A 24,310-nucleotide genomic window follows, 5' to 3' on the forward strand; every position below is an offset into this window, starting at 1 on the left:
CCTGCCTGCTCTAAGACACAGTCCAAGTGCCCTATGGTATGTCAAAAGTTACACTTTTCCTTGGAGACATGCATCTGACGAAGTGGGTCTTTGCCCACGAAAGCTTATGCTCCTACTCTGCAGTTAGTCTATAAGGTGCCACAGGACTCCTTGCCACTTTTCCTTGGGTGTGACTCATTAACAAACAAAACTATAAGATAATAAAAGTTCAGTCCAGGTCTTATCGTCAGGCTTGGCTGCTCTCTTCAGCATTCAGTTCATTCCTTTGTTCAGTCCACACCTCTAGTCCTGTCTCAGACTCAACACTTTATCTGTTCGGTCTGGCTCTAAAGCCTGATTCCTCTTTTTATATTATTTTCACATTCCTTTCACTATCTATATATCTCTCTATAGATCTTAATATAATAGCATGGCTTCCATCTTGAAGGATCTAAAAGCACTTTACAAAATGAAATATAAATTAAATACTTGTCACAAAGTGACACTGGGCCTTTCAGAAGCAGACCCCAGTTTAAGTGAGAGCACCTGGGTCCTAAGGGAATGAGACTGGCAGGTGAGAGATGAGAGACCAGGAGACTGAGAAGAGCCAGGAAGCAGCAGGTGACAGCTGGAAAGAGTGGCTCCGGGAGACCCAGCAGAAAGAGCTGTATCTTGAGGAGAGAATTGCTGGTGAGAAGCAACCAAAGCTGGGATCCCTGATTATAGGAAGGCCTTTGGGGTGAAGACCTGAGTGGAGGAGGTCCTAGTGAGGGGTTTCTTGAACAGCAGGAGGAGGCAAGGAGGCCTCAATAATGGAACACTGTGGGGAGTTCTCTTGTAGGGAACCTGATTTGAGAGTCATGAGGAGACTGGTCATTCAGAGACATGAAGACCTGGAGAGTGGGGTCCTGGATCAGGACAAAAGGAACTGGGAAAAATGTGCTACTATTGACTCTCACATGGGTGACTTGGAGATGATGTCCCTGGAGTAGGGAATGGAAAAACTCATGGGTCCTAATGCATTTGCTGTGAGACCTAGAAAATGGCTTTATTACAAGGAATTATTGCATTGGCATATGTGAATAAATTTTCCAAAAGGCAGCTTTTGTACTGGACACTAAAAGACTATGTCTCTTCCAGAGCAGACAAAAAGGGAAACTGAGGCTGAGCACACCTGTCATGCTGCAGCCTTCTGCAGGAGGGCACCCTAGATAGGGCTACCTTATAACTGTATTCATTTCAGGGTTTTTTTAATCAAGCAATTTCTAATCCATTTGTTCTCTGCAAGCGTACACTAGACAGATTTATAAATCTCCATATAAAGAACAGACTATTTACTTGCCCAGAATTCACCCCTCCTACACACACCTTTACCCTGTTAATCTCTTTCTTAGCCTACTCCAGCGTACTACTTGAAAGTGTGGGGGGAAGGACAACTCTTCCTACCTGCTCTGAAGGTTAACAGATTCAGGCTCTGTCTTATCAATTACAAGATCCAATTTAAGTGTCAGAGGTCCTTCAGACAGAATATCTGCCAGTTGCACTTTCTTCATTAAAGCGGGGAAATTGTCAGTTCAAACACTTCAACTAACATGGTACTGCATGAAGAGACAAGGATCTTAAACCCTTGGATTTAGAAAGTTAGGTTTAGAGATGTGACAGGTTAACTGGTAAGCTTCACCTTTACCAGGTGTTGCTTACTGGTTACAGTTAATCAGTGAGAGCTGAAGCAACCTGGAGGGGACAGCTGTGAGCGGGGGCGGTGTGTGTGTGTGTGTGTTTGTGCGCGTGCGCTCCAGCCCAGCCACTGCAGCTCCCAACCACAGAAGGCCAGGCCTGGCACAACGCAGGCAGAGGTGCTCCAGCCTATGCACTGCACCCATTTAAACAGTTAACTGATTAAACAGGATTTTATGTCTCTAGTCAGGCTTCTATTGCTTTATGTAACTAATTGAGCCCAGCTGACCATGGCTCATCCCTCTCTCGAGCACACCCATCCAGTCACCACTCTGGATCATCAGCCTTCATATTTACGTACACAATTACAAAAAGGAAACCCAGACACATAAAACAGTTAGTTCTGCTGACTGACATGTAATTTCTCACAAAAACACAAACCCTAAGGCAACATTTACATTGCGCTTTCTTGCGCAAAACCCCACTCTCGCACAAGAGCCGTTCTGCAGCTTATTTTCAGGTAGAACGGCTCTTGCGCAAGAGGGGGTTTTGCGCAAGAAGGAGCAGTATAGACTGCTCCTGCTTGCACAAAAGCCCCTTGCACAAAAATGGTGGCTCATTAAGTATGCAACTGAGGCGCAGCAATATTCATTGCCACGCCTCATTTGCATATGTTATTGCACAAGTGTGACGGACCGGGCCGTGTCTGGGCACAGCTGAGGGTGTCCGCTCAGGGCGAATTGCTCAAATCCTGGGCTCCTTACAGCCCCCAGACTGGTGACCTCTCCAAACAGGCCACAAACCAGTCCCACGGAGAGCTTCAGCTGCCTGCCTGAAGCCTCACGAGCAAAACCCCTCCGACACCCCAGCAATATCCGTGGCCCAGATGGCCCCGGGCCTCATACACAGGTGGGGGGTCCTAGCACCCAATCCCACCTATCCCGAACAAGTTCTGTCCAGTCCCAAGAAACCAGCCACAGATCCCTGGTCAATTTACCCTTTGGATCTTACCCACAAATCACGCTGGGCCAATCCTTTAGAATCTATATCTAAAGGTTTATTATCACAAGAAAGAAAAGCATGAGAGTAAGGTTGTTAAAGAATAGTACGTTACATGCACCGAATCTCCCAGTCCTTGATGCAGGCTCTAGCAGAGATGTTACAGCTGCTGGTTTAAAAGTTCTTGTTGCACATCCTAGCATCCGGATGGGTTCACAGGTCTTCCGGGCTCTTCGATCCCTGCACTGCTGCCTCTAGGATGAAGTGCTGAGCTGAGAACAAAATGGCATCTGCCACATGGCCTCTTTATACCTCCTTCCTGGCCTCTCCTTGTATGCAGCCGGTCACCTGGCCCTCAGCCTCTCTCTGCTGGCAGCTCTTAGGTCTCCGCCCTCATGCTTTAGGTGTGTCCTTGGCCCATCGAGTGCCATTGTCCCACAGGGCCTCGCTAATCAGCCTGTCCATAGCAATGCTCAACCACATTCAGAGAAATATTCAGCTTCCACACAGATTACAGATTCCTACCTACACACCCAGACATTACACATTCACATAAATAGCATACACAGGATCAGCAAACAATAAGCTCCCATTCAATACCCCAAATGGCCCCCTTTTATACCATTTTCTGGGGCCAACACCCCCACCTAGGGGTGCAGCAGCGATCTGGCTGCTTCCCTCCAATTCGGTAATGTGACAACAAGAAAGTGCAATGTAGACGTAGCCATGTAAAGAAGTCATAAGTTAACAACCACATCCAATACTGAAACCAGTCTTCATCATGATAGCGCTGGTGCCTAGCACTACCAACAAATTATCATCTACTCTAACATACTCACTTTCAGTACAATGGAACTAATACTTTGGTGCACGTAGCAAGGAAGTGAACTTCACCCACAATGCAATGCACCACTTTCTAGTACCACATTATTACATAATGTAATCGCCATTCCAGTTCCCACAACAAATTATCTCAGAATGACAACCTGGGTATCTCCACAAACCAAATGGAGAAAAAGCACAACGCTGCCTATTGCAAACTCAGAATAATTCATAAAAAACATAATAAACTTCTATGTACTCTATGACTTTTGAAAAAGCCAAATCAATTGTGTAATATGCAACACTAAACCAAACCATCCCCTGGCAAAATGTGTACACACTATTTCATGTCTATAATGTTATACAACAAACACATGTAGAGGCCTGAGGTAAGGTTAGACAAAGCTATGTGATTTTTCAGTACTTTGAGTACAGTAGTTCCCAACCTTTTTTATAACGTGGACCTGCAAACCCATTCACAAACTTTTGGCTGACTGGTAATATTTGCATAATGAATATGCAAATAAAATATTACGAGAACTGATTGTGTGTTGCTAGATTAGACTGATTTTGAGGGGGAGAAACCTGTGAAAAAGAAATTTTGGAAATATTTGCAGATGTCTTTTCTTTATTATTTGGACTTTTCTTAGGTAAAAGCATGTTCAAATGTCATTTGGAATTCTTTCAGACAGCGACCTTGTACCAAAAACAAAACAAAACAAAAAAAACCAATGACGACAGGAATGTCCAGAGAAGAGCAATAAAAATAATTAAAGATCTAGAAAACATGAGCTATGAGGGAAGATTGAAAGAATTGGGCTTGTTTAGTTTAGAAAAATGAAGACTGGGAGGGGACAGCAGAACAGTTTTTGAGTATCTAAAAGGGTGTTTAAAAGGAGGAGGGAGAAAAATTATTTTCCTTGGCCTCTGAGGATAGGACAAGAAGCAATGGGCTTAAATTGCAGCAAGGGGGATTTAGGTTGGACATTAGGAAAAACTTCCTAAATGTCAGGGAAGTTAAACAATGGAATAAATTGCCTAGGGAGGTTGTGGAATCTCCATCACTGGAGATATTTACGAACAGGTTAGACAAACACTTGTCAGGGATGATCTAGGCAGTGTTTGGTCCTGCAGTGAGGGCAGGGGCCTGGACTCAATGATCTTTCGAGGTCCCTCCTAGTTCTAGGATTCTATGAATGTGCAAGGCACCTTATTAGTGGTCTAAGTCCGGGTTCCCCTTCCATGGTGGCCCTCTTGGTTTCCTTTGTATCCATGGACAAATGTCACTAGAATTGGCATCAGGTAGGGGTCCTACTCCCACTGTGTCTCCTGCTTTTAGCATGGAGGGGTGGGGAATTAGCAAGCTGCTTGTTTGGTTTACAAATGTTTCCTCTAGCTCTGCTGTGGAGAGCCAATGTATACTTCACTGAGCTTATTGTAATCCAGCAAGGGGCTCCCCTGCTGATCTGATGCACCTTCCTGCACTGACTCAGCTGGGAGCTCCTGTGTCCTGCTTAGATAAAGGTTTAAAGCTCCTACGAGCAGGGCTGCAGCCTTGAATGGCTCAGTCAGTGGGTGTTCTCAGTTCCGCTGGCATGGTGCTGTGCAAGGGATGCACTGTGTCACTGGTCCCTGCTGCTTTATTGCTGCACCATGGGCCAGTGCACATCTAGTTCTCTACCTGCTCTCCTGTAAAGTGTGTTCCCCATCACCGCCCTGCTTTACTGTGGCTGGCCCAAGAGAGTGTCTGTGTCCTTCTGCCGGGCGCTGGTTGCATTTCACATGTGTGCAAGATGACAGTTCTCCCCCTACGCACTCCCTCCTCCTTAGCACCCCTCTCTCCCCAAGTGTGTCTTATGCCCCCGTGGATAGATGAGGGGGAGCGTGGAGTCCGGGCACTAGGAAAGTTGAATACACAGTGAAGGATTGGAACTACACTTCATTCTCAAGTTTGACTCTCATGCAAATGGTCTAAATCGTGGTATAGCTGGCACATTATCAACCAACCAAACAATGAAGCTGCCAGTGGTTCTTGATGTCTGTATAGAATCTGGTACTCTTCCTTTCCTAGTGCAAACTAATGGTTCTTATCAGCCTCTTTTAACTATTTAGTGTTTAAGGTGCTAATAGACTTTTTATTTTTTTTTAAGTACAGACTGGCTCGGCTATCCCTTTGAAACTTATCTACCCAATGTCCTCTTCCGTTGGACCCCCCTTCCAATTCTTCACACACCCCCCCCCACTCCCTTTATTTATTCTTGGTTCTGGACTTCTAACACTCCGGTCATCTGAAGAAGTGGACTGTGCCCATGAAAGCTCACGATACCATCTACATGTTTTGTTAGTCTTTAAAGTGCTATCAGACCATTTGTTGTTTTTAAGTTTCTTCTCTCTTGGTTTAAGTTCACTTTGTGTTGCGTAACTGGTTCATAGTGAACTTGGCAGACCGAAGAATCTGTCCAAATTGTGTTAGAGGGAGTATACCTTTTGTAACCCATGTAGTTGAATGAGGTTTATGTGGCTTTTCAACAAAGGGGGGGAGTTTGCTGAAAAAGCCGCGTCTAAACTACTTTCACTTTCGAAAGTACAATCAGAAGAAGATATGCAAATCCTGCAGAATTTGCATATCATGTTTCGACTGTTCCATGTAGTCTAGATAAGCCCATGGTATGGAGATCTACTATCTCCGGAAAGTCTAAGGGCTTGATTCTCCTCTCGGTCTTACTGGTTTTACATCACTGTAACTGCATTCATTTCAATAGAAGTATTCCTCATTGTCACAAGAATAGGCGAGATCAGAATCAGGCCTCATGTCCTCTTCAAACTGTTTTCACTTTAGTGTAGGGCAGCTGTCGGCAAAAAATTTTAATGGGGGGCATGCCAAGATTTTGGCAAGTGGTCAAGGGTCGCACTTCTGTGGTGGGGGTGCAGGATCTAAGACAGCGGGTGGGGTATACAAAAGAGCTTGGGATAGAGGAATGAGGTGCAGGAGATGGTGTGAAGTCTGAGAGGGAATTTGGGTGAAGGAGGGGGTTATGATCAAGGACTTGGGGTCAGGGTCCAGGAGGGGCTATCGGTGCAGGAGAGGATTCTGGCCTGGGAGGGAGTTATGACCTGGGGAAAGGGGTGCTGGTTTGGGTGGTGATGTGAGGCAGGGGAATGGGGTGCAGGGTCAGGGAGGGGTATGTGTGCAGGAAAGTATTCTGTCTTGGGGGCAGGGTGTAGGGTCTTGGAGGAGGGAGAGGGGATACAGAGGGTTTGGGTGGTGGCCTGAAGCAGGTAGTTGGCGGGGAGGAGGAGGGGAGAAGGGTGAGTGCCAGAGGCAGGTTCTGGCTGGGAGGTACAAAGCCTCAGAGAAGGGGTGTTTGGGTTTCAGGTAGATCCTGGATTACACTTAAATTCAAAAAGTGATCTTGTGCTTAAAAAGATTGGAAACTGTTAATGTACACCATGGTGGGCAATAATTTTTTATGGGAGGGCCACTCCAAAATTTTGGAAAGTGATCTAGGGCTGCACTCTTCCATGATATTAATGGAGGATGTGCAGGGTCTGGGATGGCAGTTGGGTGCAGAAAGGAGCTTGGGGTAAGGGATTAGGGTGCAGGAGGCAGAGTGGAGTCTGGGAGGAAATTCGGGTGAAGGAGATGGCTGTGACATAGGGCAGGGGGTTTGGGATGTGACCTAGGGCAGGAGGGATTATGATCTGGGGTAGGGAATTGGGGTACAGGCGGGGATTGGGTTGGAACCTAGGGAAGGAGGGGGTTGGGACCTGGGGCAGAGGATTGGGGTGCCAGATCTGGGAGGAGGTATGAGTGAAAGACGGGGCAGAGGGTTTTGGTTATGTGGAGTGGGGGGGGGGCAGGAGTGGGGAGGCAGAGGGTAGATGGAGGAAAGGGCGGGAGTGCCAGAGGCAGGCTCTGGCTGGGAGACTTACCTGGGTGACTCCCAGCCAGCAGCCCAGCAGGGTTCTCAGGCAGCCTGTCTGCCTGCCCTGCCCCTGGACAGGCTGCAGGGGCCATATGCATGTGTGAATAACTACCAGCGGGGAGGAGGGATGCTTTGTCTGCTGCCTGTTTTTCAAACAAGAGCTCCCATTGGCCAGAAATCTGCCATTGGGATTGTGCTGAGGGTGGGGGCAGCTCATGAAACCTTTCCCCCTCCCTTCTAGGCTCACAGTTGTGAAAGAGAAACGTCCCAGCAGCTGCTTTTCTGAGTGGTGTGCTGATGGAGTGAGACAAGAAGGTAGTCTGCCTGGAGCTCCTCACTGCATCTGCAGTTTGGATCCAGTGGCTTGGTGGGCTGTATTTTGCCCAGGCCTGGGTACACTATACTATTAGGTGGCTAAACCCATGATTCATGCTCCAAGGCTGTCAAACTAAAAGAATAAACTAAGTTGCTTAATATTAAAAAAGAACATGATTATGGATTCCCTGAAGAGAATCAGGAAATACAAGCTTGATCCTATAACAAGCTGAGTGCCCTTAACTCCCATTAATGCCACTAGCATACCTTCTGTGGGGATGGAAAATATTCAGCATTTCAAAGGAGACACACTGCACATTGCAGAATTGGGGCTCTATAAAGGCATCACCCCAAAAATTAATAACAATCTTATGCAAACTAACTAGAAAAATAAAATAAGGCATCCTTCACTAACCTGATGGAATTTTTCACCTCCAAAAGAGGAAGACTATATGACATTTGTATCCTCACCTTACTGATATAATAGGGAGAAAATGTAAGAGACTTTATGTGATCTTTCAAATCCACTTAAAGCATCTCTTTTGAGAATTCTATGCAACTATTAGATACAGCTTCCATATGATGAAAACATTTCAAACAACTGTAAAAAGAAAACTTAGGTGGCTTTGAAAACTCATTAGTCTTAACTAAGGCTACATCTAGACTGCAGGCTTCTTTCAGAAGAAGCTTTTCCAGAAGAGATCTTCTGAAAAAAACTTCTTCCAAAAGAGAGCACCCACACTGCCAAAGTGCGTTGAAAAAGTAATCTGCTTTTTCGAAAGACAGCATCCACACTGGATGGACGCTATTTCGCATTTAAACTGTGATTACTATGGACAGAGTGGCCACTGGGGCACCTGTACTTTTTCTTCTTTCCTCTTCTTCCGAAAGAACTCCCTCTTCCTGGTCTACACGCGCCTTTTTGTGAAAGAGCTCTTTCGGAAAAAGGCTTCTTCCTCATAGAAAGAGGATTACCAATGCCAGAAAAACCCCTCTGTTCTTTCGATTTTCTTTCAAAAGAACACAATTGCAGTGTGGATATAATTGAATTTTTTTTGGAAAAACAGTTGTTTTTCTGAAGAAAAAAAAAACCCTCTGTAGTGTAGACATACCCTAAGGTAGGCACTACATAGAAATAAAACTGACCAAATATAAAGTAAACATTGTAAATATTATCTAATATTTTATCATTTCAAAAATCAATTCAAATTTGATCCAAAATTTGGATATTAGAAAAATAAGTTTTGCAGAATGTCTATGACCAAAACAAATGTTTTAATGCATTGACAGTTCTTTCTGGAAAGCGTACTTATTATACACTGTGTGCAACTCTGACTTTACAACATTTGTAACCTAAAAGGGAAATTGATTATAAACCAATGGAAAATGAATTGTATCAGTTTCACAAGCTGAGCGCTCTGTAAATGTAAACAAACCCTAGAAGTAGTGAAAAGTGAATTGTGATCTAAAATTCAAAGGCGTGGTTAGTAACATAGGGAAGATCTGGTTTTTTTCTCCAATATATTGTTTTAAAGTTTGGTTTTCTTTTAATTCCAGTGTTTGTCAACAGCTAGTTCTGTAAAAACACTGAAAGTTTTATTACTTCCGTTTTTTTATTCAAAGGATTTTTTTTAGAAATGTTTTCAAAGAAAAGAATGTGCACTGAAAATTCCATTGCAGAGTTTATTGTCCACAACTTTACACTACTGTGTAAAAAGTGCAATTGTGTAGTTTACATATATGCCATGTAAACTACTATGGAAACCAGATGTAGCTTACAAGGTGCCTTGTAAGTCATTTCTACTGAGCAATAAAGCCTTTTTTTGGCAAAACTTTGAGAAACTTACTGCTGTTTTCTATCAGCAGCTAGAACAGATGGCTGGCACATGCCTGCTTTACTAAATGAAGTGGGATCTCTATAGCATTACTCTTTGATCCCTGGTGGTGGCATGTCTACAACACCACGACGCAAAATACCACAGTAGAATAGAATCTAAATATTAAAGGTTTGGAGCTGTGCTTTTGATACAAGAACTCCCTTTTTAAAAATCATGCCCACAGTATGTAAACATATTCACATTTCACATGGAAACTATGGCACAGAGGTCAGAAAACAAGGTATTTCCTCTGTTTGCTGACAGGAAACCACAGTGAAGGTACTACTGTAAATCTCCAAAGTCCAAAGTTATGCAACTGCATTTATCATAACTTCCAAAACAGCCATAATTCCATTAGAAAAAATGTGACCTGTACACATTAGGCAATTTTAGGAATAATAAAAATTGCTGCTGTAATTACTACATACAAATGAGTTGTTTATGTATGTTCAGCAGTTCCCAGTCTAAAGTATTATTTGAACTGAAATAAACCAACATTTTTCTTTTGTTTTATCAATGGTGTTGTAATGCATTTCTCCCATTATGCCAATAATGGTAGATAGCAAGTAGTCTATTCACCTTCCTGGGGGAAGAAATACAGATATTTTAATATAGAGGTTTTCTTATTCCTTCATTCTGGGACAGATTCTGATCTCAGTAACACAAGTATAAATATAAAAGTAATTCCAATTAAGGGGGCTGAGTTATTTTGGATTTACCCCCCATGTAGATAAGGTCAGAATCTGCCTCTGAGTTGTAATGTTCACCTCTTTTCCTTTCCTAACCTTCCTTTTGCAAAAAAAAAGTTAAGCAGGAAATCATCATTACATATGCTCCTCAACTCACCGTACAGACTGGATGCCACTGCTGCATTACGCACAGTTACCAGTAATCACTGGAGCAAAAAAAAAAAACCAACTTGTTTATTATCCTGACTCTTCTTCTGCCTACTGGATCACACTTATTTTGTCTTAATACTCCAGTACTTACCTCCTATTAATTAGCAAAGCCTAAACACACTTACATGTATGCTTCATTTTTCTACCTGAGCAGTCCCACTGAATTCAGGGGAACTACACTCATTAGTAAAGTTAAGCACCGGCACAACTGTTTGAAAGTTTGGTGCCTATATGCCACTCATATACTGTTAAATACTGCTGAAGTGGTACCACCAATAGCATGCCATAGCACTTTCCTCCAGTGTGTAAAAAAACATGCAGAAGCATAACTTAGCACAGAAGGGTCTATTTTTCCCCAAATTAGGAAGGCTCCGCACACACATCCCGCAGCACTGAGAGAAGAATGGACCCACAAGTCACTTGTACCTTCTTTTGCAAAAATCTACAGAAAGCAAAAATGAAGCAACACCAGTGACTTCTCATGGTTACACCCGAGGTAGGCCTTAAGTTTAGAAGGGGGGGGCCACGTCACAAATTTTTGAAGTGGCCCAGGCATGGATGGGGCTTTGGGCAGAAGGGGCAGGGCCAGGCCACTTCTATGCTCCCTGCCCACAGACTCTTGATTGGCCTGGGGGTGGGAGGGCATGTGAAATCTTTGCCCCTGCTCCCTCAGGGTATGTCTACACTACCCCCCTAGTTCGAACTAGGGAACTAGTGGAACTAGTGGAACGAGGTATACAGCTAATTCGGTGTACAGCTAGTTCGGATTAGGAAGCCTAATCCGAACTAGCTAGTTTGTGCCGCGTGTAGCCGCGCGGCACACAGTCCGAACTAGCCGGCATTTAAAAATGGCGCCGGCCAGCTTCATGCAAATGAAGCCCGGGAAATTCAAATTCAAGTTCGAACTAGGGGGGTAGTGTAGACATACCCTCACAGACAGAATTGCCAGCTGTTCTGAACAGCTGGTGGTTCCCTCTAAGTGCCCGCCTCCAGGTCAATCAGAATTCTCTCACTCCCTGCCCCTGCCCTTTCAAGGGGAATGGAGTGCTTAGAGTGAACCGCCAGCTGAACAGCTTGCAGTTCACTTTAAGTACTGTGCTCCCCTGGCAGGGGAGGAGGCCCTGATTGGCCTGGGGATACAGGAGCGGCAGAACGTCTGCGGGCCAGATCAACCTGCTTGATGAGCTGTATGCAGCCCCTACTGAGCCCACCCTGGGTTACACAGATGTATGCATTGTACAATATTATCCAGTGAGAACTTAGTGTTTTTTTAACACAGAGAACATCTGTACAACATTTTGAAGTACATTTTTTTTAAACAGAATAACAGCTGTTATGAAGTTTATACAGCACAGGTAATACTGGGTGGAATTTTAATAAATAAGGTCCCTATCCTTCAATAGACTGAGCACTTCTACTGAGGTGCTTAGTGCTCGCAGCTCCTCTTGACTTCACTGAGTCTTGAGGGTAACAGTGTATCAGGCTCTTAATTTATTTCTCCCTCCCACAAAATTTGTCATAATTTTTGAAGATCGTTATTCCCAGTGAGCTGCTCAACAATTAAATGAAACACACATTTTTCACTTTCTCATGAAAATGTCTTTGACAATGCCTATAAAGAGATATTTTCCCAAAAAATATAAAAATGTCCAACTGCAAAGATTATAATAGGGCTTTTACATTTAGTGACTTTGTTCAGCACTGCTAAACCAATTTACACAAAACACAAGAATAATCCAGTCACTAAAATGTAAATTGCTCATCTGAATAAGCATGTAAAGGTCTGACTGGGAGTTGACCTACCCAGCCATGCAGGACTATAAGGCGGTTCCAGACGCTGGGGCAGGTTCTCCACTGCCCTGTACCTTGTGTCATTGTTACTTCTGTGCAAAGTTGATGTAAACACTTCCATTCAAATGCATTAGTGTTTTACATCCTCATGGCATAGGTGTAAACTGGAACGCCAGTAGCAGAGAATTGACCCAAACTGTTGGAGCTCCTGGGACTCAGGAGCTGCACAAATAGCATATGCATGGTTTCTACCACATATCAGAAACCATGCATATGCTACTGTGTAATTCATTTGTCCCAAGAGCTCTGGAACTCCCCAAGAACTCCTGCATAGCTCTGAGGCAGAACCATCTGGGTACAAAGATCACAAGAAATCCTAAGACACACATGTGGCTGTAGTTCTAGCAAGTAGAGCACCATGATGAGCTAATTAATGCTATTAGGAGGTAGTCTACTATTTATGGTTAATATATTTTTCTGTATAACAACAGTATATTGGTCTTTTTTTCCTTGATAGGGTTATCAAAAAGCTAAATAACTAATCAAACAAAAACTAAAGCTGAGCAAAGGTTTCAAACATAGTACTTACTTGGAGCATGCAAAGGATATTTGTAAAAGAACTTACATTTATAATAAAACATTCAAAAATGTGAATTTTAAAGTAAAACCTTTTTACAGATGTTGGAAATATTGTAAAAATGGAGTTTTGTTACCACAAACAACCTTAGTGGTGTCCTCTTAGCACAGCCACTAAGGGCACCATCCAGTAAAGTTAGGTGCATGTACATTTTATTTCAAAATTACCATTCTTATTTATTTATTTTACCATAACACCTAGGAACCCTAGTCATGGACCAGGATCCCACTGTGCTAGATGCAGTACAGTGTTAGTTGACCTTGCTGCTTTCTCAATGGACTGACAAGATCTAGGGCAAGACCATTATTCTGGCACCAATCTCTTTACCCCAGATAAAAGGGCAAGAATAGAAATTGTCAGAAATCCCTGGTTCCCACCATAGGAAGATATCCTAGGTACAGAAACTGTGGAAAACAGACATAAGGACCTACTAGGGCAGGAATGGCATGCTGGAGGGTGAGCCATGACACATACTATTATGGAGATTTCAGGCAGCACTGCAGCCTACAGGGCAACCCCGAGGTTGCCATAATTTAAGACAGGCTCCCCAGGCAATTATGCCAAGGGGCTCGCCAGCCCTTCGCACAGCCCAAGATTGGAAGGACACAGGTTAAAGTCACCATAGTCACCCCTGAGGTCTGGGCTGTGACAGAGCTTTTCACCTAATCTGCACTGGTACTTCATGTTTAAATATCCACAACCATTGGAACAAACTGCCCAAATATACATACTCTGTATGCACAGGATGGAGGTGGACAGGGGCAGTTAGTTTTAAGTAGTACTAACAGGATTATATGTTTCCACCAAATTAATAGCCTATATTATGTTGAGCATTTATTTGACTCATGACTGAAAGCTAATACTACTTTAGAAACAGGAGTGAGATAAAGTTAAGTTTGTTTATAGTACTTTAACTCCATATGTTATTTTTTCAATCATTTTTGTTTTATCTTACCTTAAAAAGTCCACATTTTGCTCCTTAAATAGTTGCTATGTTTTCTGCTTAACTAAATCTTTCATCTTAATTTTTTTTACCTGACGTATTAAACTCATTTTACAGTTCTGCTCTAATTCTGACATAGGAGATACTCAAATAGTAGGTGTGCAGCCACTGAAACTGTAGATTAGCTACTTTTTAAATTTTAAAATATGTATGTATGTCAACAGTTTTAACTAATAGGATTTCAGTAAATAAATTAAATTGTCACAATTCAAATGGGATTTGATCCTGCAAATATCTGAATACTCTCACCCCAATCCAAAACAAAATGCAGGACAATGTAGCACTTTAAAGACTAACAAGATGGTTTCTTAGATGATGAGCTTTCGTGGGCCAGACCCACTTCTGAGGAAGTGGGTCTGGCCCACGAAAGCTCATCATCTAAGAAACCATCTTGTTAGTCTTTAAAGTGCTACATTGTCCTGCATTTTGCTTCAGCTACGCCAGACTAACACCGCTACATCTCTATCCCCAATCCAAAAGAGTTAGTAAACACATGCTTAACTTTAAGCATGTGAGGAGTGCCATGCATTTCAAATGTTACAATCATACCTTCCCAGCAAAGTGTTTGCCGAGTTGTAGAAGAGGGTGACTTAGAGCATTAAAGAAAAAAAGGGATAGGGGAAGGGAATAAGGCTCTCTCTGATGTTTCAGTCCCACTACCCAGTAAGGTCCCCACTTGTAAACAGAGGTGTAGCACTTCCCTACTTCAGAGGGTTGTTGTGACAATGATTATATTAAAGAGTGCAAAACACTGATACTATAAGTCATGGGGCCATAGATACAAGGGTCTGACACTTGCTGTAAGAGATTTCCTAACTCATAAATGATCATTTTGCAAACAATGAATATTTTTAAGTAAATGAAAATTTGTAGCTATAGTTTGGACAACTTTATAAGCAATTTTCACTAAATATTTTGAAAAATATGTGATTTTTTGACTGAGCATTCACTTGTCTAAAATGCACAGATTGCTTTTTTAAAAAAGGTTTTTATTTAGAATTATTTTCTGTTAAGCTGAATATGTCTCAGTATCCATGATAATTTGGAGAAACATGATGTAGTTATGCAAATGTTACATATTTTCCAATCTGTCAAATTGTGCGTGAAAGTATGTCACACATTTTTATCTTTCAGGGCAAAAAATAGAGAAAATAAATAGATTGCAACATTGCACAGTTTTGTCATTATACTTTGTAGAAACAGATCTACATGCAACACAGCTGCTATTTTAACACAACTATGCATATTGAAACAGTGTGTGTCTGTTTAATAAATGGTTCATAGTAGAGCTCCATATGCTAAAACTGTATGCTTTTTTAAAAAATTAAATAACTGTAGCAACGTTATGGACTGCTGATCTGTAAAATTTTATTTAAGGCTAGCTAATGTCTTCCTCATGAGCTTGTGTTGTCTAATCGTGCTCATCTTGTTGGGGTTCTTTTATCCTTAGTTTTTCAGTAAAGAAAACATACCCTCCTTAAAATGTCATTTTAAAATGTACTTCTTCCAATAGTTTCCTTTATGTTGATTTTCACATCAACAATGTTGCCCCTTACTTTGTTGTTTTAATTAGTTTATAAATTATTTGGATTAGGGACTGTCTCATTCTTTTTCTTTTTTAAGCACTATATGTTTTCCCTGCTAGAGAAATAAGTCCTGTAGCAGGTGATTCTAAATCAAGGGCTCATTCTTAGTGTCTTTTGGCACATATCAGAAATGGTTTCTTAAAATATTCTAAAGTAAAAACTAAACATTTGCTTCTGCTGAGTATATTTAAAGAGGGTTTTTTTCCTTCTTCCAATCTCAGTCTGTACCTACCCTTCCTGTTGCTTGCCAGGTAAAATTCATAGAATGGATATTGACTGGAATAGCTGGCATCCTCTGCTGGGCTTTTCTGAAATCATGAGTGAATGGGGCCATTTTCCCCTCTGCAACAATCAGAATATCCTCTTCGAAGCCTGTAAAACAACAATAAACAGACTAGAAAGAGAGGGAATTGGAGCAGGATTATGCCGAAAAACATTTACAGTGGAGAATGTTTATTCTCACTATCACCGACTCCTTGGGAAGACTAATCACTGGGCTTCCCTAGGCGACACAGGACAGTAATGTTTGAAACACCTGAAGTTTCCACTAGCATTTTGTTTTCACTGAAACAACACCCGGAGCTGAAGTGCATGTGCACGGAGGGAGGAGCCCTCCTTTCGGCAGGAGCCCCACTCGGGCAGGTTCCACAAACTGCTCGGAGAAGCGACTCCCTGCGAAGCCCCGGGGCAGGGCGATGCGTGGGGCTCAGGAACACGCTTCCGCAACACCTCCAGGGAGACACTGACCAGACCAAAGAGCCGGGGCTAAGGCGGGAGGGGGGAGGGGGACACTTACCTATCAAGACTCTGGCTTGATGCGCATCAATCCACATGTAGAGCGTGTCCTCTTGCCGCTGCGCTGCCCGCGCCTGCAGAGCCCAGAGGCTCAGGATGCTGCAGAGCCCGAACGCGGAGCAGAGGGCTCCGGGACCGGCCATGCTGCTGCGGCGGCTCGGAAAGGCGCCGGGCTTCACTCACGCTCCCTCCGCGCGCCGACTGGCTCTGGGCTGCCTGGCTGGCCGCGGGGGGTGGGTGCGCCTGCTGGCAGCAGCGAGCGGGGTTGGGAGCCGGGCTGAGCGTGGCTGAGGGGGACGTGCCTGGGAGAGACTCCCGCACCCAGCGCTGCGGCTGAGCCCCGCTAGGAGGCGCCTGGAGCGGGAACAGAGGCCGGGCTGGCGGCGCGGCTCCGCCAGAGGGGACCGCAGAAGCCCGCCGAGCCCCCCCCTCCCGCTGCTTGCCCGCCCGTAGTTCCCCGGCTCGGCAGGGCGGGGAGGGGAGTGGATGGGGGAGGAACCAACTGGGAAGGGTGGGTCCCGGGAGGTGTTAGGTGGGGGACACCTGGGAGGGGTAAGCAAAGGGCTAATAGGGTGGGGCGTGGGGATGCCAAAGGGAGGAGGTGAGTATAGGAGGGACGTGGGGTGACTGGGAATAATGGAGCAGTTGGGTGAGTATGCGGGATAATGGAGAACGTGAGGTGTGTGAGGGACAAGAGGGGGGGAGTACCGGGTTGTAATGGAGCGCATGGACTGTGGGGGACATGGGTGGGGTGTGTCCAGGGGGTAATGGAGAAGGTGGGGTGTATTCAGGACACCGGGTGGGGTGAGTGCAGGGAGTAATGGAACAGGGTGGAGTGTGTGAGGGATACAGGCCAGAGATGAATGCAGGAGGTGTGAAGTGTGTGGGGAACACGGGGTGGGGTGAATACAGGGCGGGAGTGGGGTGGAGTGTGTGTTGGAGATGGGGTGGGGAGGAATACTGGGATAGTGGAGCATGTGCATAGATGCTGGAACTTGGAATAGAGAGACCACTGCATTGATCCTGTATAGTAGATCTATTGTTTATTGCTGTCCTTAATTCTGTTTGTTTTCACTGAACGTCTTTTAAATTTGTCAGAATATATTCAACACAGTATCTATTACCTCTTGGAATAATCCATACAAGTATATGTAGTTTTCAAAGCAGAAACAAATAGATGTACTATTACTCCGAATTTTCTCCTTTGTTTTACATATTTGTTGGAAGATGCTTTCAGAATAAAGATGAATAAACTAAATGCAGTATTATAGTTAGTCACAATTTTAATGTTGGCTTGCTTTAAAGCTACTATATGGTTTCTAAAGAACTTAATATAAAATTTCACATATTATGACCACTGACATTCAAGGATTTTGTAAAATAAGCATAGCATCCATAGTATTCCCTCTCCCTGCTTTTGCAGATGTCATTTTAACAGAGGATTTTATAATAAAAGCTCTCAGTGCAAGAAGGCCCTCTACAGGCTGATTTGATTAATAGCCAATTGCTGAAGGACTTAAGGTTTTCCACAAGTTTAGTGAAGGGTAACACTTCAAATCATGATCAAACAAAACATTACTTTTTATTTGGGTTTTCTGGATGATGATTATATTCTCTTCAGTAGCAGAAATTTTGTACTATGTTTTCTAAAGTGGTGACAGTAGCCTGCAGGCATCTGAACATGGCTTCTTCTTTTTGTGTATGGACCCAAGTAGACATTAGTCCCCGAAGATCCTGTTCTATTTTTTTTCTATTTATTTTTCTGGTATACAGCTATGTTACCCTCATACTCCTTTGGCCTGAAAAACTGAAAATCTGTCTTATTTAAACACAGTACCAATAGCATTCTTTGAAGAAGGTGTTCATGCAGAAACCAGCTTACATTTTTCTGTAAACACCAAATCAGGCAGCAAAAGAAAATGACATTTCTGTGGTTTTGGTATTTCAGAAATCTTTTCCACAATCAGCATGGTGATACACACACATAGCCATTATTTGACTTTATTGGGGACAGTAAGTGTTTTGGGGGGGACCAGGAGGAGGGACCAAATAGCACAAGTTACAGCAGCATCCCTCCATAATCCCTCACATATCTAGATCGCAAATGCTTTGACTATGTCTACCCTACATGCTTTTTGCGCAAGAGTTTTTGCACCTCCAGGTGCCAGCCCCAGTTCTCAGGTAGAATGGCTGCTATGCCCCCGCCAGCCCCGAGTTTCTGCAGTTTCTCTTTGAGAATTCATTTGCAAATTTGACACTTTCAGTTTAGGATTAAACAAAGATTGTGAATGGCTAGCCAACTACAAAAGCAGTTTCTCCTCTCCTGGTGTTCACACCTCCACATCAGCTGCCAGAAGTGGGCCTCATCTTCCCTGACTGAATTGACCTTGTTATCTCTAGCCTTACTCTTGATTGGTACTCTTTTCATGTGCCTGTATATTTAGAACTGCCCAAGAAAGCTTATGATCCCATAAATCTGCTAGTCCAGCGTTTCCCAATCTATGGGCCACGGCCCAGTACTGGGCCGTGGGAAAAATATGCCAGGCCTCAGCGTGGCTGCCGGGAGGGGAGCAAAGCGGGACAGGCTGGAAGGAGGTGTGGGGGGGGGCGGGGAACCGGCTGCAGAGAAGCAGGGTTGGGGGCAGCAGGGCTGTCCCATGGAGATGGGGGGAGGCGGGTGGCCGGCAGAAGCAGGGTTGGAGGCAGTGGGGTTGTCCCGCGGAGATCGGGGCTGGCGGCTAGCGGAAGCAGGGTTGGGGGCAGTGGGGTTGTCCGGTGGAGATCGGGGAGGGCAGGCGGTGGAACCAGGGCTGGCCAGAGGCGGGGGAGATCAGGAGGAGGAGGACCAGAGAACCAGCTGCTGGAAGCAGGGCTGGACCGAGGCAGCAGGGCTGGTCGGGGGGGGTCATTGGGGGAGTGGGGCTGACCGGGAGAGATTGGTGGGGGGTGGGAGGAACCGGCTGCTGGAAGCGGGGCTGGACGGGGGCAGCAGGGCTGGACTGGAGAGATCGGGAGGGGGGGGGGGGGGGGGGGGGGGGGGAAGCGGGACTGACCCGGGCACATGCAGACCCTGGCAGACGAGTGAGTCCAGCCAGGGATTCCATTTTGTGTCCCACGCCCCACATACCCTCCCTCGAGTAGTTGCGAACTGCCTGGCAGGTAGACACACTCAGGCAGCGTGAGCACATCTACCAGCCAGGCAGTTCACAGCTAAGGACTGATACACCTAATTATAATAAAACTTACCTAATTAGAAAATACCAGACATTTTATATGTCTGGTAATTTCTCAATTTGTTTCCCGGACAAAACCCTCAAATACCAGACTGTCTGGTACAAAACCGGACACCTGGCAACCCTACCACTCCTTGCACCCTCCCTCCTAGCCAGATACCAGACCCCCAATCTGCTCCTGCTCCCGTCTCCTGGAGTGCCCATGCGGCTCCAGGTCCCCCAAGCCCAGGCTGGGTGGAGGATGCAGCCGGGTGAAACACTGAAAATTTATTCATTTTTCATTCTTTTTTTTAAATATGTGTTTATATTTTGGGGCTGCAAAAAACAGTACTGAAAAAAGCGGGTTCAATTAAAGTAAAAAGTTTGGGAAACCCTGATCTAGCCAGCTTTCTATCCATCTTACGGTCCATTTATCCAATCCATATTCCCTTAACGTGCTGGCAAGAGTATTGTGGGTGACTGTATCAAAAGCTTTGCTAATGCTGGCACTGGGGGCTTTGGGAGGACCAGAAACAACTTATTTGAATATTCATCATTTGCTTAATGAATATGCAAATATGCAAAGGAATGTTACCGGTCCTCCAAAAGCTTGTGAATGAATTTACTGGTCCCCATGTCAAAAAGTTTGGGAACCCCTGTGCTAGTCTATAAGGTGCCACAGGACGGCTCGTTGTTTATAAAAAATACAAGTATCACAGCACACTACTACTGAAATATTGCTAGCGCTTTCATTGTTACCATTGATTTATAAAATCAGTCAATTGCAGTGTTTCTCAAAGTGGACCATGGACCCATTCTAATAAAGCTGCTCTCAGGCCGCTATGGCTTGTTTACTCACAGGCTTTGCCACGATGGAGCCTCATGGCTCCCTTTGGCTATGGTTCACTGTTTGCAGCCAAGGGGAGCCACGGGAAGCAGCGTGACCCTGGGCCACTGTTTCCTGCAGCTCCCCTTGGTTGCAAACAATGAACCGCAGCCAATGGGAGCCATGAGGCTATGTGTCTGCAGAGCCAGTAAGTAAACAAACCTGGTAGCAGCTTTCTCACAGTGGATCCGCAGAGCACTTTAAGAAACACTGATCAATTGGAATATAAATATTTTAGTTAAATTTCAGTATATAGCGCAGTATAAACAAATAATTGTGTGAAATATTAATCTCTACTGATTTCACTAGTGGGTTTTTTTTAATGTAGCCGGTTGTAAAACTAGGCAAATGTCCAGATGAGTTCATGTACTGCCCAGAAGACCTCTGCATACTCCTAGTTGAGAACCACTGATCTACAGTCTTGAGATGACAAAGGTGTGGATAAGTGAGGTACGGTAGAGGTAAAAAGAAAACAAATCTCATCAGACACAGGTAAAAGAAGTGCCTTTAGCTGCAGCACTCAAGAGCAGCTCAGGATGTAACAGCACAGCTAAGTTGCTTACCAGTATTACAAATATGGGTACAGGTGGAGGTGCCAATATAAGTTTTGCTTGTTCTTCCATCTATTGATATATGCTACGTGACACTGTCCAAAGAGACAGTGAATAGCTGCCAATTCAATGTTTCTGTTAAGGTGTAGTTAATAAGTACTATACTAGTGATGCTTCTCCTGCAAAAATCTAATTATGCCCTGTAAAACAGTTGTTAGATCAAGACACCTGGTTCTTTATGGGTCACTCCTTCTGTGATTAAATTAGACTTGATTCTAACAAATAACTATAAATATCTTTCAGTAAGTGTGGAGCAAGAACCCATTGGACTTAGAGAGACAAGTTTTCTATAGAATATGGTAGATGTCATGTGAATTTGATGAAATAAGCAATAATTCAGGAGGTATTACAGCACTCACAAAAGTCCACATCTATGATGAGTTCTATTAACAAATCTGTTGAGGATATAGGTAGATTGAAGGTAAACATAGATTTTGTACGCTCTCAAATAGTGATACAATGTGTGGCATCCTCTCTCCCTGAGCCTCTGGAGAAGGGTTAACTCAATAAAAATTCAATATTCTGCCAAGGCTCTTCTATACTCCAAGCAATCTAACTGTATAATCCCTCCAATTTAGAAAATTTAATATTACTGGATTCTTTACAATGGGGCTCTAGTCAACAACCATGACTATCATTTAAAAGACTCCAACTTCCCAAAGGGAGGTTTGGCCTCTTAGACCTACAAAACTGCAATTATGATCTCATCGTGTCAGAGATAGCAAAACTTTTCCAGCATGCCAATACCTTTATACCCACATGAGTGGAAACTGAATGTATGTTCATGTATCCAATTTCCCCTGCAGGTCTACTCAGTTGTTCTTTTTCTCCAATGGAGAAAAACAAGTTGGCAGCGTGAATGGTCTGGGCTATCCTAATGAAGAGGTAACAATTTCATTCTTGACATCCCAAAAGAGCACCTATTTGGGGCAACCCAGGATTACAGATTGAGAAGAAGCCTATAATTTGGAGGAATTGGCTGGTATGGGATATCATAGAGATTTCCTAAAAAGTCAGCTTTGAGAACTTTGTCCCTTTTCTAACATTAAAGTAGTTCTGTCCTGCAGCTGTCAGAGAAGTGGTGGTACGTATACAACTGAGGGCTTGTCTACTCAGGCTTGCAGTTTGAGTCTTTAGTGTGAACACAGAATCTTAGCGTTCACACCTACAGTGTCCACATGGGGGAGATACAACTCAGCTCTTTGGTGCACGCTGCTATTTACACCCACTAGGTCCGAACTTCAAGGCAATGTTGACATGCCTAAGGCTTAAATTCTTATAAGAGTATTTCCCAGAGTGCCCCATTGTCTCCTCCCCCTACTGCTATGAAAAATCCAGTTGAAAATATTTACCAACATTCCGTTCTGGACAGCACCAGCTGAATTTAAGCACTGGACATGCCCTTAGAAACTTGCTAATATAGAAATTTGGTTTGGGTTCGTTCCCTTGATTCCCTATGAGAAGCCCCAGAACTACTGGAACCTTAGAAGCATTCCATAAACTCTTCAGGCTCATGCCCACTATGCCTGCGTTTCTAAGGAAGAGGAACTTCATTAGTCTGGAGTTCTCTGTGAAAGCCCGGGATTAGAATTTACCAAAGCTCTTCAAAGAATTCCAGTGGCAGAGCATATAACACAATATTAACAAAGCTTCTATGCATCCAAAGTTATACTTGATACAGCAAAAAAAAAAATTCAAAATCTATTGCACACCATCAGAGATCTATCCTCTAATGTTTATTGGCTATATGCCAAAGAAAAAGGAACCCTGATCCATATGCTATGGGATGGTCCAACAGGTATCTGTGGAAAAAGGTGGACACAAGAATAGTGCTCAGCTTTAGAAGCCAAACCACAATCCAAAATTCTTTCCAATTTATCTGCTAAGCTGGATGTTACAATGAGTTTGTTGGGTTCTGAGGACTGCAGTGATCCCCAAGCACATAATTTTACAAAAATGGAAGAGTAATCTTATGGCCAGAATAGAGCAGTTGTATTCAGATCTGTCTGAGTTAGCAAGAATAGGTTATTGCCTTAGGGTATGTCTACACTGCACAGTTATTTCAGAATAAGCTATTCCGGAATAGTTCTTCCAAAATAGCTTGTTTCGAAATAGCACGTCTACACTGCAGGAAAGCCTCAAAATGAGTATTAGGCAGGTTTCCCTAACGTAGACATGCTATCTCGATTTAGAGCCCCAGGGGGAATAACTTAGAATGGCCCTGGTGAGGGGCTATTTCAAAATAGCAGATGTGGGGCATCTGCACACGCCTTATTTCGAAATAGCTATTTCAGAATAGGTGTTATTCTTCATAGAACGAGGTTTACAGAAGTCAGAATAAGCCAGCCATTATTTCAAAATTATTTTGAAATAACGGAATTGCTGTGTAGATGCTCACATACTTATTTTGGAATAAAGGCAGTTATTCCAAAATAACTTTGCTGTGTAGACACACCCTTAGGCTATGTCTAGACTGCTCCGCCTTGCACAAGAGAATATGCAAATGAGGTGAATCAATGAATATTTCTGAGCCTTATTTGCATACTTAATGAGCTGCCATTTTGCACAAGGGGCTTTTGCATGAAAAGGAGCCATCTACACTGCTCCTTTTTGCGCAAAACTTCCCTCTTGCGCCAGAGCCATTCTTCCTGAAAAAAAGTGGCAGATGGCTCTTGCACAAGAGGGGGGTTTTGCATAAAAAGGAGCTGAGTAGATGGCTCCTTTTTGCGCAAAAGCCCCTTGTGCAAAAATGGCGGCTCATTAAGTATGCAAATGAAGCCCAGTGATAGTCACCGCTTTGCCTCATTTGCATACTATCTTGCGCAAGAGGGAGTAGTCTAGACATAGCCCTAGAGAACAATTCCATTAATTTGAAGACATTTGGGCTCTGCTTCTAGATACAATTGGATAAAAGTGTTGAGACGGCCCAGAGTATGCTAGACTTACATTTCACCTAAGCCCTCTCCTCCCCTCCCTGTCCAGATATATCTCCTCCAATTTATCCTCGCCCTAATGTGTTATGTCTATGTAGTATTGTCTGTTCTTGCAGCTTTGGCAAATTGTAAAATTCTGCAATTCTAAAATTCTGCTGGAGAGCTTGTGAAGAGAGTGGGATTTGGAGACATAAGCTGTAAAACATTCACCTTTCTATGTTTTGTTTCTTTATGAATATCTATAAAAATAATCACAAAAACAATATAGGCAATTAAATTTTGATGGATTTCCTAAGAAGCACGCCAGTTTAATTTCTAAAATCTCTGGCTCTGATGCATCTACAAAACTACAGCTATTCATC

General features: G+C 43.7%; 1 protein-coding gene across 2 annotated transcripts in view; it reads right to left on the minus strand.

Moving 5' to 3' along the window:
* WIF1 (Wnt inhibitory factor 1) overlaps positions 1-16,748 on the minus strand; it is a 68,403-nt gene extending 51,655 nt beyond the window's left edge. Inside the window, exons 1-2 of one of the 2 annotated variants that reach the window (XM_014577093.4) lie at positions 16,308-16,748; positions 15,744-15,883 (exon numbers count right to left, since the gene is read on the minus strand). In XM_014577093.4, coding sequence (XP_014432579.1) covers positions 15,744-15,883; positions 16,308-16,449 — 282 coding nt within the window. In that variant the 5' untranslated portion in view covers positions 16,450-16,748. The remainder of the gene's footprint in view (positions 1-15,743; positions 15,884-16,307) is intronic. The other variant, XM_006130199.5, reaches the window with a different exon arrangement.
* Between the last annotated feature and the right edge of the window lie 7,562 nt (positions 16,749-24,310).

The sequence above is a fragment of the Pelodiscus sinensis genome, chromosome 1 (genome assembly GCF_052426305.1).
Source record: "Pelodiscus sinensis isolate ZL-2025 chromosome 1, ASM5242630v1, whole genome shotgun sequence".
In the NCBI taxonomy this organism is placed as follows: domain Eukaryota; kingdom Metazoa; phylum Chordata; order Testudines; family Trionychidae; genus Pelodiscus; species Pelodiscus sinensis.